This window comes from Nyctibius grandis, chromosome 5, assembly GCF_013368605.1.
Source record: "Nyctibius grandis isolate bNycGra1 chromosome 5, bNycGra1.pri, whole genome shotgun sequence".
In the NCBI taxonomy this organism is placed as follows: Eukaryota; Metazoa; Chordata; class Aves; order Nyctibiiformes; family Nyctibiidae; genus Nyctibius; species Nyctibius grandis.
In genome coordinates, this window is record NC_090662.1 from 35863122 (window position 1) to 35877511 (window position 14390).

The following is a 14390-nucleotide window of genomic DNA, read 5'->3' on the forward strand; positions in this document are numbered from 1 at the left end:
CCTTTTAGTGTTCAATAGAAGTACTGACAAATGAGCCTAAAATGATTATAGGGGAACTCTTTTAACACCATCTTCTGATCTTTTATTTTCAAATAGCTTGCCTTTCAGTCAAAAACCTTTTAATCTGACCTTTTGTGTTTTTCCAAATCAAGGCCCAACGTTTAATACTTTATGTATTCAAATCTTGTATGTGATGAGATGGTTTTCAAGGCTGTTTTGAGCCACATCGAAAACTACCACAATAGTCTCTTTAAATGGAACTTCAGTGCTAATTTATTTCTTCTGGTCATTGTAACTGCATGCAGCTTCCTGTCTGCACTGGAGCATTTCACCACGTCAGCGGTGACAGGAGAACTCTTTCTGAGCTGTGCTGTACCAAAACGAGTTGAGTTAAAAATATTTTTCCAGAAGAGGGGTGTTTTTAAGGGCAGGTGGAAGACAGAAGAGGGGATAGTGAAAAGCAAGGACAGGAACGAAGCTGTCTCAGATGGGTCATGGCATGGAAATGAATTTTTCAATCAGTTTGGCTGTATACCATAAACTTGAGGTGTAGAGCAAGCACTGTAATAGAGCAAGCAGTGTAAGGCACCTCCAGTGGCTCTGTAGCTGTGGTTTGCATGAGAGTCTGTTTTCCCATATAAAAGCTAAGGGTCAAATTTTGAATTACTTACACACTTACAGAATAATCCTCCTATTTAAGGCAGTGAATTATCTGGATCCTTCATTGCTACACGGTTTTATACAAGCATTGAAAACATGTGAATTATATTTCTATATTTCTATTTTTCCTATTCGTACAATTATAGGTCTATTTATCAGCCTTGGGAGATTTATCTTACTCGGCTGTTAGCAACAACTGAAAGACTGATGCCATAAACATAATTCAATTTATATTATTAATTCTCTCAGTAAAAATGAGTAGTTTTCCATTTTAGTTTTAAGTCATACTGCCATCTACAGATTGAATAAACACTTGTAATACCCTGCTTAGGATAACAAGGTAATCCAGATTGCAAGAGGTCTCTGAACTCTAGTCCAACCGCCTTCACAAAACAGGGTTGCCTCCGAGCTCAGACTCAGGTTGCTGAGAGCTTTATCTCGTTGGGTCTTGGAAAACTCCTCAGATGGAGACTGAAAGCCTCTGGGCAGCCTGGTCCACTGCCTAACTGTCCTCACAGGGGAAAAGTATTTCCTCTTAACCAATCTGAATCTCTCATTTCAATTCACGCTCATTGTCTCTTGTTCTCCTTCTGTGCACCACTATGAAGAGCCTGGCTCCAGCTTCTTGCTAACCTCCCCATAGCTACTGGGGAGCTGCTGTTGGTTCCCCTGCAAGCCATCGCTTCTCCAGGCTGAAGAAGCCCAGTTCTTTCAGCCTCTCCTCAAATGGCAAGTGCTCCAGTCCCCAAAGAGCCTTTGCTGAGCTTGCTCCAGTTTTTTTGATGTCGCTTTTGTGCTGGGGATCAAAACTGGACGTGGAAGTTAAATGTGGTCTAAAAAGTGCTTAAAACTGAAACATAATCCCTTCCCTTCCCTTGATCTGCTGGCTGTGTCCCTGCTAACAGATCCCAGAAGGCAGCTGGTCATCCTTGCCGCCAAGGCATACAGCTGGCCCATGTTCAGCTGCCCACTGGGCCCCCAGGGCCATTCCCACAGAGCTGCTCCCCAGCCTGTCCCTCTCCAACCTGGGCTGCTGCAGGGGTGCTTCCTTCCCAGGGGTAGCACTTTATGTTTGTCCTTGCTGAATGCCATAAGGTTCCTGTTGGCCTGTTCCTCCAGCATCTCTAGGTTGCCCTGAATGGCAGTCTGATTCTCCAGAGTATCCATTTGTTCCCTTAATTTGGTGTCATCTGCAAATTTGAAGAAGGTGAACTCCATCCCCTTCTCCAGGTCACTGACAAAGACATTAAACAGGATGGGGCCCAGGAGAGACCCCAGTGGTACTCACTTCCAGGTAGGGTATGACCCACTAACCACTACTATCCGAGCCGTATCATCCAATCACTTTTTTTTCCATCTGGTTGTCCACCCATCCAGACCATAACGTCTTAACTTGGTTTCAAGAATATTGTGGGACAGTGTCAAAAGTCTTGCTAAAATAAAGGTAAATAACATTTTGTGCTCTCCCCTTTTCCACAAATCCACTCATTTTATCACAGTTGACTGCTTTTTTTAATTAAGAAAAAAATATAAAAGCTTTTTTCCAAGGATGGTTCCATTAACATTTTTTTGCCACCATAAGGGTTTACAGTAACAGGAATAAAGTCTGTGTCCTGTAAAACATTAAAGTAGGGTTTTGGTTTTATTATAAATGGTTTTGCAGTTACATTAACTAATTACTCACCTTGTCTTGATGAGCTTACTTGAATAGGCACTAACTGACAGCTATGCACTACTTAATCCTGGAATCCTTAGCATTAACTTAAGTTGGGGGATTCATCAAATGTCCGATAAAGTATCAGATGACTTGTCACTGTTGACTCAGGACTTTTACATTTTAACACTTGGTGCCTCAACACAACAAAACCAACATATTTAGTGAAGCTCAGTACAGCAACTTTTCAGTTTGATACCTGTAGGCTGCAAACTTGTAACACGAATAGAATTTAGTAATATTTTTTTTTAAATTATTATGAAATAAAAGATACTTTTGTTTGCTGCATTTTTCCAGGATTTAATTTTGCAAGTCAAATGTCTATGCAAATATGAAATTCATGCTTGCAGCCCATGGCTTAAGTTCTGTTAAACCTGCCTGGCATAACACATAGCTTTACTCCAATGCATCCAAGGGTTTGCATTTACAGTTTGGAATGTTTTTGTAACATTCCAAAGGATTTTGGTGGGGTTTTTTCCTAATCAGCATGAATCTCAATCTATGAATTTTTCCTGTTCCTGGCTTGAACCTGTTATTCCCCCTTATTTTCTTGGCATTATACATAAAATATCACCATTGTATAATATTCCTGCAATTTTTCATTAACTGGAATCTTAAAAGTCACATTTCATTATTTCTCTCAGACAGACTGTTGCATAACATGAAGGATCAAGGTCGAATGACATACGAAGAGAAACTTTTGATTCATTCAGATGACTGTCTTCAATTTCAATTCCTTTTTCACTACATTCCAAAAAATATGACAGATTCTGAACATTCTTCAAAATGGGTCTGTAGCATCCAGGTATATTCAGGTGTAATGGAGACACTCTGAATTTGCACATCTGCAGGTCATCCTTAGAAAGCCTTTCATGGTACCATTGCCCAACTTTATTACTGGGATACTTGATACTATGTCCCACCATCGGAAGAACCACCTTCAAGGAAAAGAAACAAAACAATGAACATATTAGAAATAAAGCCCACCAATTCCCCTTTAAATAAATGCGATTACAATTTTAAATGTGTCTACATCATGTTTTGGGGCCTGAAATAGTAAAACAGCAGCTTCTCTTGTGAAATAAAGCTGTGCAAGGCAGGTATCTTGGATGTAATTAAATCAGAAAAAATAATCAATGTATCAGGACTCCTAAACCAAACTGGAAATATATTAACATGAATTTCCTTGCTTGTTGGGAAAGATATAGCAATAAAGACATTGAGTTGCCCATGTAAAACTTCACAACTATGCACTCTGAACCTTCAAAAACTAGAACCTCAACTGCTCTTGAATGTTTTTCCCAGTGGACTGAAAATATTTTCAAAGCATTTACATTCAGCTTCAAGATAAATATTGCCATACTGCAAATGACACTGTACTTATTTCCATTACAAAGTAAATATTATTTCCTCCTGTTTGTTATGAGAGCAGAGATTAGTTCACATGTGTTTTCTTTAATGTGCATTCTGGCAAGGAAGAAGACTGCATCAGTTAACTTAATCACATTATTTTTAAAACAAAACATTTTAATCAAATAAAGAGATCAACAACTCAGAATTTTTCATACATACTTACTCGGTTTATAGAGTATTTGTTAGCTGACTCCTCTGGAGCAGTGACTACATGAACCTGACAAGACATTTAAGAAGTTAAGAAAAAAACTTTTTAAAAAATAAAACATACACTTTATTTTAGGATTTTTGCACTGTACTCCCAAACTTGTAAAGGATTCTAAGGTTATTTGACTACTACAAGGACAATAATCTATTTCAGGTATTGAAAACAGTAGAGATGCTTAATATAATCTCCTTACTGGTAAATGGCATTGCATTAAATATTTACTGATGCTAGCTACCACTAATTAGCAAACTATCGCTAAAAACTCATATTCCTTGAGTTTGAAGTTAACTGCGCCAATGCAATCTTGTGCTACATCAGCAAAAGCAAAAATACTAAGAAAAATGTTTTATATTATATAGGAATATATCTATATTAAACTCAATAAGTCAATACTGATTTTGACACGTCTGCTTTTCCTTTTATTTGATCTACTTGTTTTATTAACATTCACTCTCAAAAATATTGCTGAAAAAAAATCACAATGGAAACAGAAGCCACTCTATAGGAACTGGAGGTTATTCAGTTACCTTCCAAGTGCTCTTGCTTTCAAATTTGTAAGTTGTTGACCCAAAAGAAATGAGACACATTCTGCCTATGCACACACCTGTTTATTATTCATTAACACACTGCAAAATTCTATGCTTTATCTGATGATCAGGAGAAAGATATAATCACAGAATCATTTAGGTTGGAAAAGACCCTTTAGAACATTGAATACAGCCATAAACCTAACACTGCCAAGTCCACCCCAAACATGTCCCTAAGCACCACATCTACCCGTCTTTTAAGTACCTCCAGGGATGGTGACTCAACCACTTCCCTGGGCAGCCTGTTCCAGTGCTTGATAACGCTTTCAGTGAAGAAATTTTTCCTGATATCCAATCTAAACCTCCCCTCGTGCAACTTGAGGCCACTTCCTCTTGTCCTTTCACTTGCTATTTGGGAGAAGAGACCCAACTGCTTCCACAATAAGAAAAAAGTATGCAAACTCTGAAACAAGAGATGGCTTCAGGACGGACTTCAGCATGCCAAGACCTGGGACCAGCATACACTCCACTACTGGCTTCTGCTCATTAGCTCACCTGTGGCTCCACACGCAGCACCCAGGCTGTGGGTGAGCAGAAGCACTCCCTTGCCTTTACTACTTTCCCAAGAAGACTGCTGCAGTTTTTGAACAGCTGCTGACAGTTTAGACCCACTGTCAATCTGTTTTAATTGCCTGGGTAAGTTAAATCGTGCTACACGTGCTTTGACTGTGTAGCTGCAACGAGATTACCAGTTCAGCCTGAGGCCACATTTCACAATGGGTTTACAATCATTAATATACAGAATGGGAAGGTGTGACCTGGAGAGCAAGACTCAGCTCTGCACTGACTGATAATATAGGCACACCCAGAGTCCACTCTGAAGGTTTTCCCTGGTCAGATCCTAAGAAGAGCATTATATACCATGCAGGTTAAATTCTTACATATATCAATTCTGACATTCTGTTCCTTCTCCTCACTTGAATAAAATGAACAGTCAGAACGGATAAAAGCTGCTAGTATACATCTATCTTATAGGCCTATTTATGGTAATCAAAAAAAAGCTACATTGCTTTTTTCACTAATATTAAATATTTTAATGAATGAACCAAAATAAAAGCATTAGAGTATGTCTGAGTATGTATTCAAGCACATTAAGCTATTTTTTTTTTACAAGAACTATTTTGTGAAGACTCACCTTGTCATTCAGGGAAACGCTTTCATCATTTTCTTCTGAGGAGACAAGATCACCCTCAACAACTTTTGAACCATAGATCTTCAGTCTATATGATGCTGCTTCATTCCAAATTTTACTGCAATAAGCATGGACATAGAATAGGCGCATGGAATGAGGAATATTGAGCCATCCTTTGGTACAACCTTCATGATTTACACCATAGCGATTTAAAGCTCGTAGCAACATCTTCTCTCTCACTTTAAATTCTGGCAGCATCATGAGTGCACCCTTTGCATCTTCTGATACAAACAAAAACAACCATATAAGTAATCCCTGATTTTTCAAATATTACCTGCCAGGAAAAAATACACTTACGAAGATTAAATAATCAGGTAGGGAAAAATGGGTGTCTAACCTCTTCATGGTGACTTTTAGGTTATTATTCCCTTTCTTTTAATGTGTCATGTTAGACAAATTTCATCTTAGATGCCTATCAACACAGTCCCATGCATTCTGTTCTGTTTCATACAGTATAAACTAAACTAGCTGTCATCAGTTATTCAGCCTAGTTTGCATTATTTTTTTTTTTAGAAACTTACTTCATCACTCCAAAGATTTTTTTAGATCAGGTAACTGAAAGTAAAAACCAAGCTATAAAAGAACATTAAACCTTTACTTTACATCATTTGAGAGCATGTATTTCATAAAGGGTAAAAAACATATCTTTATTTTAAACGTACAATTTGCACTGGCCATTAGGAAGTCTGAGCCTCAACCAAGATGAAAATACATTTAATCAGATTTGTACTACATTATATAAATATTGTATATTTAAAATGTTATGTTTTACATATTTTCTCATTACAAGTGATTATCTGACAAAGCCTTTTGCATAGCCTTTTACCTTTTGCTTTCAGGAAAAGGCAAGCAGCTGTTTTCAGAGTCCACATCGATGTCTTTCCATGCATCATACAGCAATGTACAGCACAGAATGATTCATTGTATCTTTGTTGTGAAACATATCTGTGTCTCTTAAAGCTATATATCATAGTTGTTCTGTCAATCTACAGTGATAATCAGGTTAACAGATGTGAAATATTTGAAAAGAACAAACATATTTGAAGTTGAGAGCAACTCCAAATTTTTAGTTTTAGAGACAAAGTTAAGTTGAATGATGAAAACAATAAATATGACACACAGAGCATTTTACTCAGCACACTTCTGTCTTTGACATATTTTGTTGATTTTAGTTCGAGACAGAAAGAAGGTAGATCACAGGAAAGAATGGAAGAAATACATAATTAAAGAGATGTAAAAGCAAAGCCCAAAGGTGCAAAAAACAAGGGCTGAAATTGTTAAAGCAATCTCAGAAAATAAGATGCCCACATGTGGTAAATGCTGAGTATGAGTTGGGTGTCTCATTCCTGTATACGTCCTCTAGTACGGAGGAGAAGACAGATGGGAGGAGGCTAAAACTGCTTTGATAAAATTAACTTAAGTCTTTTCCAGCATTATGCTATACAGCATTAGTTTCTATACTGTCTTGCACCTGAAGTACATTAGTTTTCCACTATTTTGCACATTTAGGGCCTCATCCTCATATGATTTTTAACTGTGCAACTCTACTGAGTTCTGCAGAATAAGCTACTAAGTGGTATAAAGCAGCAGCAAAATAAAAAATATCTTCCTGTGCAGCAACACCTTATTGCCTCACAATACTGACCCTGAATAAATATATAGACAATTTAAATGGACATACCAGTTTGAAGAAAGTATCTTTTTGCATTGTTTACAGGGTCATCAGTATCTTCGGGTGTGAAGAATAACTTCACAGCTTCCACCTTTAAAGAACAATATTAATAATTTATATTTTTTGCATTTAAATGTAACTATTTGTCAACTAAACAGACAATCATGTGTCCAGTTCTGTGTTAACATATTCTGCAACCTCTCAAAATTATATCTGTTCCTTAAGCTCGAAGTCAAATTCTCCCTTTCACAGAAGATGCCATGAACAGCAAACCAGTGGTTGTGTTCCTTCTCAGATTAAAGAAAGGTTTTAGTCACACAAAAGACACAAGACAGCTTTCAAAGCTCTACGAGAGATCAGTCACTATTCTTGAACATCCAGTTAGAACTCTTCCACTTTGTAATGTCATCATCCTATCCTGAACTGAAGGTTCCTTCTTTCCCTTTTGCATGTTTCATGCAAAATTTAGACTGAACACTTTCCACAGTCTCACACAGAGGGACCAAAATCTTTCTTTTTTTTCATACTGACCTGTATTAGGTTAGATGACACTGTGACAGGGAGAACACTATTCTAACCTCTGTTACTTGCAACACAAATGGAGCCACACAGTTTGCTAGCACTTATACCAACCTGTGACATCTGGTTCTTGCCTTCCCCTGTATTGGACTGTGCAAGCACATACTGGCACATTTTTAACAGAAATAGTAGTTCCTACATGTTTTAAATTAAAAAGTACCTGAGATAAGACTAGAGATTTAAATCATTACTCTTCAGGGGCTGGCACCTGGTACCAACTGCTAGCATACCAGAATCCAAAATGTCAGATATACCAACAGTAACTTTATTGGTCTGCCCTCAAATCTTGATTCTTCTTGTATATTTGAAGGATAAGTTTTCCTGACTTTTCTCAGAATCAAAACCACATTAGAAGAAAAGGATACTCAGGTATGCATTTGACTCTGCAGTGTCTGATTCTCTTTTAGACCTGTGCCAAGTACTGTACTATATACATTGAAAAGTGTATGACTCTCATCTTATGAATTATTACTTAAGAAATAAGCTCTCATTAGCTTACATGGGAGCACTCACTCAGAACTAACAGTTTGGGAAAGTAGCCAAGGAATAATGGAAAGCAGCAACCTCTTCTATATAACAGATAAATTACTGTGGTATTGAAAAAGCAAATCCTTTCATGTGATCCTATGTAATATTCTGTGACATTTTTTAAGAAATATATAGACCCCCAGCAGGATAAAGAGGCTACAAGTTAGGAGGCAATCAGGACCACGAGTAAACATTGTATAAAGATTGCTTCATTTTAGTGTTCAAACCTTGTATGGAATGCAGCCACTTTCCTGCCAAGTGGCATGATGACGACCACAATCACATACCAATCATAGAGAAATCATGTCCTGAACTATTTAAAGTTGCACTTGTTGTTTAAAAAAGATACTTTATTTCAGTGTGAAGATCTTCATTCTTATGTTGTTGTCAAAAGTGACCTGGCAATTACTTCCAGCACACATACGGGTTTATCTCATAAGTGAAATTGTTCACTGGGAAGGTCAACTCTAGCACTAGACATTGTAACAGTGAAATTAACTTGACAGTAGCTACTTAAATGACAAAATGAAAATACCATTTTTTCATTCAGTAAAGCCAATCCTATTTGATTTGTCTGAACATTTTGTCCTTGTCCAAATCGCTGAGGTCCGTAATAATTTACAAAACCTTTTGTCTAGAATGATAAAGAATAAATATGTTAAAAGCATGAAAGTACCAGGTACAATGAGTAAGACTGAGAATACAACACACCCACATCTACATCTACATACAAAATGCATACAAACTGTTTTTTTAATCAGAAATAATACGTAACAAAATTGTAAATTATGATTCATTACAATATTTTAGCACCTAATTTAGAAACATCTAAAAAAACCCAAGTACTATCATTGTCTTCACTTTCTTAAAAAAAATAGGTAAATGAAACAAAATTGTTTCTATATAATTAATTATTATAAATACAACTACAGGTCAAGTCAAAGTAATCGAGCTTTTTATATGTGTCAAATTATGAAATCTCTACTCAAGCAAATGCGGCATAGCACAGGTAATGAACAGTAACCACTGTTGGACATTTTTTCTTAAAAATACCAATCTTTTTTCACATGAGATCATTTGTATTATTGTTACAATAGTAAAGACGAAGAGTGAGCACTTCTGCTAATTGATGAGTTCTAGGTCACATGTGGGCAGTAAAATCACAGGCATGTGACCCAATGAGAACATCCTTTTTGGGAAAATAGTAAGTATGCATGGAGTAGACAAGCAAAAAACGTATGGTTTTGTTTTGGAAATGGTTATTCCGTTCAAATTATATAACCTTGCTTTGGACACCCTTAGGTCTCATATGTGATTTTGTTGCACACTGGGTAGTTTTCACTCAAGTCTGTATTCCTGGATTAATCTTCTTAAATTAATTTGTAAAACGGATAGGGCAAGAAAATTCCTACTGTACAAAACACCTAAAGTTTTTCTTTTCCATGATTTTCTTTTACTTTTCTCAGTGATTTCAGAATGTCTAATGATGGGGTTTTCTTCAGGGACTAAGAATAACTGCAATCAAAATCCACTGAATTTCAGGGGATCTTCTTTCTCTGGTACAGACATTTCACATGTATCTATGGCATGAAAGTATGCAGTTTTTCACCCGAGCCAACCATGCATGTTCCTCACATGACCAAAAAAGACAACCAGTTGACACGTGTAACTATATTCTTTTCATGCTGTCAACTGTTACAGTGAAACACATCACTTCAGTCAGCCTTTGGTCTGTGCAGCAATAGCTCGTATATCCATACTCATTTGCTACCAGATTTCCCATCTGTCTTGCTGCACTGCTCTGGGGTCTGCAGTCTGTAACACAGAATGAACTCACTTATGGTCCCTCCTGGGAAGGCAACTTTACTTCTGATTCCTGAAGTAATGCAGGAAAGGCATGAAATAGCAAAAAGCATCAAAACTGGGAAACAGTTCCATTACTGCGCTATTACAAGCATTTTCTTTAAAAGCACTTTTTTTTTTTACAGCACAGGATTACAACTCTGTTCATTACTGGCAACCATGAGGCATTTTTACCTTAACATTTTCCATTGCTTCAGATATTCTCTCTCTCAAATCTGCAGAAGAGTCATGACTGTGGTGTTTGAGATCTCTCACAACTATATCAAAGCGATTGCCCTTCAGCTGACCAAGTCTAAGGTGCTGGCATGCTGGATGTATGTTGTGTATTCTCATGCCTTTTTTTTCCATTTTGCTTCCAATTTCTTTCAACCTGCATAAATAATTGGGAGAAATTATGAACCATCCTCTACTAAAGCTATCCAACTTCTAATACGTGTCGTCTTCACCTCTGCACTAGAATTAGAAACACCTAAAAAAATAAAAAGGGATTTAAAACAGATTATTATGAGAAAACCAAATCAAACGCAGAGATAGAAGTCTTCAAATTTAGTTATAGTCCAGAAATACTTTCTAAATGTTTGCTTCATTTGCACTTATACTCTGTAGCTCGACATATTGGAAGGAAGCAATTCATTGAACTTTCTGAAGGCAACTGAACTGAATTTTGTTTTTTTTTATTGAAAAACAAGTAATTTACTCTTCAGTCCTAAAAATCTGCTTTTCATTAAAAAAAAAGAAAGAAAAAGAAAAAGTAATGTGCTCTAACAGACTCCAAAACACAATTTTTCTTTCTTGGTCAGCCTTAACAAAAACAAACTCAGCACACTGATTCTCTGGGTATGTTTGCACATGCTTGTAATTGGAAACACAGCTGACAGTTCAAGTATTTGCCCTGTAAAGTATCCACTTAATCTCTTTGTTCTTATGTGTAAGTAACAGTCATTCAAATCAAAGGAAACTTTCAGCATAAGAGCTTACATTCTAAGCAATATTTTAATAACTTTATAAATTATTTATGTCTAAAAATTATTTATTTTCCCTGTTATGCTAGTGGCTTGGAAGCATTTAACTATTTTGCTTAATCATTTAGACATTAATGCAAAGTTTTGATAATTATCTCTTGAACAACTGGCCTTACAGCCCAGTTTGCAGTGGAATTTTACTATCAATATATATTTATGTGAGTAATAAATCCTAAAAACATGAACTATACGTTCCTTTATTTGCAAAGTGTAGTTTGTTGCTAAGACCAATAACCACTAGAAAGTTAAAGCTGAGGAAGAAATAAGTTATGGTTTTGACTCCATCAATTTTTTACTGTTACTACAGCAGAACTTTATATTTTTTACCCACTGAGTTGGCTACTGAGAGTAACAAAAACGAGGAATGGAAATGCACATCTTCTATTATTGACACATTATTCAGAATGTATTTTCTGTCCTCAGGTTTGGTGATATCTTCTTTACTTAGTTTCATGTTCTGAACTGGACAATACAATAGAAGTTGATACTTAACACTCAAAGACAGCATCTGTCCAAAGTGTATTTGTAATGATTTACTTTAGTTTTGTAGATGTATAAAGCTTTTAAGTTGTTGTCTGCGGACCACAACACAATACTTGGATAGTATGTGGAAACCTGTTGCATCATGTTTTATAGGCTGCTTCTCGGTTCCAGTTAGTGGATGGTATTTAAGAAATTGTAAAGTGGATCCCATAAGCATGAATTGGAAGGATACTGTCCCAGACGATATAGTGTATCCGTATACTATAAAATACAGAGAAAGGCAAGACTTCTCCTTAAATTCTAACACTGGGGGACTTCAGCGCTAAGCTGTATATTCCCCAAAGCCACAAAATAATAAAGCCATTTCGACTGTGCTCTAATACAGGAGAAGGGAAGACAAATCAATAACAACATTTCAGAAGATCATAATACGTTGACACTTATGAAAGTATAAAAATATGTGCTAAACTGAATGCACCCAGACTGTTTGTACCTCTCAGGAGTCACTTTCTTCACAACCATAGGTTGGTAAGTAATAGCCTTCTTGTCTTTGATGCCAGTGTAACTGAAGTCTGAAGGAAGAACACCAAGTTCAGCAGCCAAGAAGCCGATTGCTTCTAGTGTTTCCAGATTTTCTTTCTGAAGGATGAAAGCTGAAATAATCACCTCAGAATTAGTAGGAATTTGTACTTCTAAATCATACAGGTGTTCTGCTATGACAGATGGGCAGGTTCTTCCCTTCAAACTGTAATAGCATGGAAACTGCAAAGAAACAATCCTCCCACCCCACAAAACTAAAGGAAATAGGACTTTTTCAGTACTGAAAGAGAAAGATAAAGACACAGTACACAAAACTCTCTAGAACAAGCAGAAACCCCTGTGCCTTTAAAAATAGCACCTGATAAAATGCAACACAATTCAACAAACATGTATTGACTTATTGCTAGAAACATTCTCTATCAGAAACCAACTGCTTTAAGGAATGAGATCATAAATCAAATTTGACCTTGGTATCTTGTCCAACATCTAGATGCATCTTCTAAAATCCCCCAATTACTTCCAGGGGAAAGCTAGCACACAGGGAATAACACAGTTAGTGCTACAACCAAAAAAACTGTAACAATTATCACTGAACAGTTTATGTAAAATCATTGCAGTAACTTGATTCACCCATCTCATTCTCATGATGTAACTACACTGCATTAATAATAACAACTTATTTCAGCATAAACAATGGGTCAACCAGGCCTATATATCATATAAAAATTATTCTGAGTCTCAGTCTTACTAAAGAACACCATAATACCTTACCCTTTCACTAAAAATGTAATATTTACCTGTATAAAGATCTTGTTTTTTCTGGAAAACACCAGCAGACCTTTTTCCGGACCAACTTTTTTCTCGAAATCGTACCATTATTGACGTATTTGGCTGATCATTGACATCTGTCACAGTAAAAGACTTTGTTTCTAAAAGTTTTCCAAATTTTCTATTGATAAAGTGGTGAACTACTTTTCTGTGCTCTTTGTTTCCATCAGGCTCAAAAGAAAATGTAGAATTTTCTAGCTTTGCATCTAAAAATTTAAAGAAATCACTTGTTTCCTTTTCAGTCACTAACTGACAAAGTTGTCTGTAATCAGCATTTCCTCTTACAATCATTTCATTGTCTTTTGTAACAGTGACTAGAAAGGGGAACTTCTGCCTAACAGCACTGTGTAAATCAGCTCGATTTTTCTTGTCCAGTACAGGTCCCAACGAGAACTCCCTAGTGCCAGCATCGGCATTACTGTCCAAGTCCCACGCATCCTTCAGGTCACAAGCAAATTTATTGAGCAGTTCACTCATGGGTTTGCCTAGTAAGGAATCCAATACACTGGCTTCCTCGAGGCTAGATTTCAGCTCAGGTTCACCCTCAGGCTGGTTTTTGTTAGGGAACACAGAGCAGTCGCCTCCCACCCGGTTTGGGTTGTGGTCTGAAGGCCTGGGCGCGCCACCACGATAGCGCTGGGCACACGGACCGGGAGGCTCCCTTCTCGGCTTTTTGGGTGGCTGCAGGCACGGCCCACTTTGTTCTAGCAGCGCTTCGCTGGTTTTCTGAAGAGATTCAGCCCGGGTATCCCTCAGTAAGTGTTCAGGCACCTCGATTTCTGTCACTACGAAGTCACTCGGTGAGTTTTTGATAGTACCCCAGAAGCCGGTGTGATCAGTGAGGTAACTGAAGGAAGGCAGCATGGCTGCCCCGCCGCCCCCGGCTCCCGGCCAGCAGCCACCGCACCTGCAACAGGGGAAAACAAAAAAGGGTGGGGATGGAGGAGAAAAAATACCAACTGCTGAAGAACAGGCGGCTGGAGGGCGGGCAGGGAGGGCCGGCGGCGCCGCTCCGCTCCCGAACGGCCGCTACGGGCCGGTTCAACGGCACGGCCCCGCCCGCCATCTGCCCCGGCAGGGCCGCCAGGGGGCGCAACGGCC

The 14390-nt window shown here is 37.7% G+C and overlaps 1 protein-coding gene across 1 annotated transcript; it reads right to left on the minus strand.

Moving 5' to 3' along the window:
- Positions 1-2216: 2216 nt before the first annotated feature.
- Positions 2217-14207, minus strand: PUS7L (pseudouridine synthase 7 like). The gene is made up of 8 exons (XM_068401531.1): positions 13259-14207; positions 12415-12574; positions 10591-10786; positions 9089-9187; positions 7456-7537; positions 5718-5995; positions 3951-4004; positions 2217-3312 (listed from the first exon to the last, which is right to left on the minus strand). Exons 1-8 carry the CDS (start codon positions 14151-14153, stop codon positions 2989-2991), a joined length of 2088 nt encoding a protein of 695 aa, XP_068257632.1. The 5' UTR covers positions 14154-14207; the 3' UTR covers positions 2217-2988.
- Positions 14208-14390: the final 183 nt, after the last annotated feature.

Coding starts and splice junctions, on each gene's coding strand:
- PUS7L (XM_068401531.1), bottom strand. CDS start 14,153: ATGCTGCCTTCCTTCAGTTACCTCACTGATCACACCGGCTTCTGGGGT. Junction 12,575..13,258: donor AAAACAAGATCTTTATACAG/GTAAATATTACA, acceptor TGATTATTTCAG/CTTTCATCCTTCAGAAAGAA. Junction 4,005..5,717: donor GCGTTTCCCTGAATGACAAG/GTGAGTCTTCAC, acceptor ATGTCTTGTCAG/GTTCATGTAGTCACTGCTCC.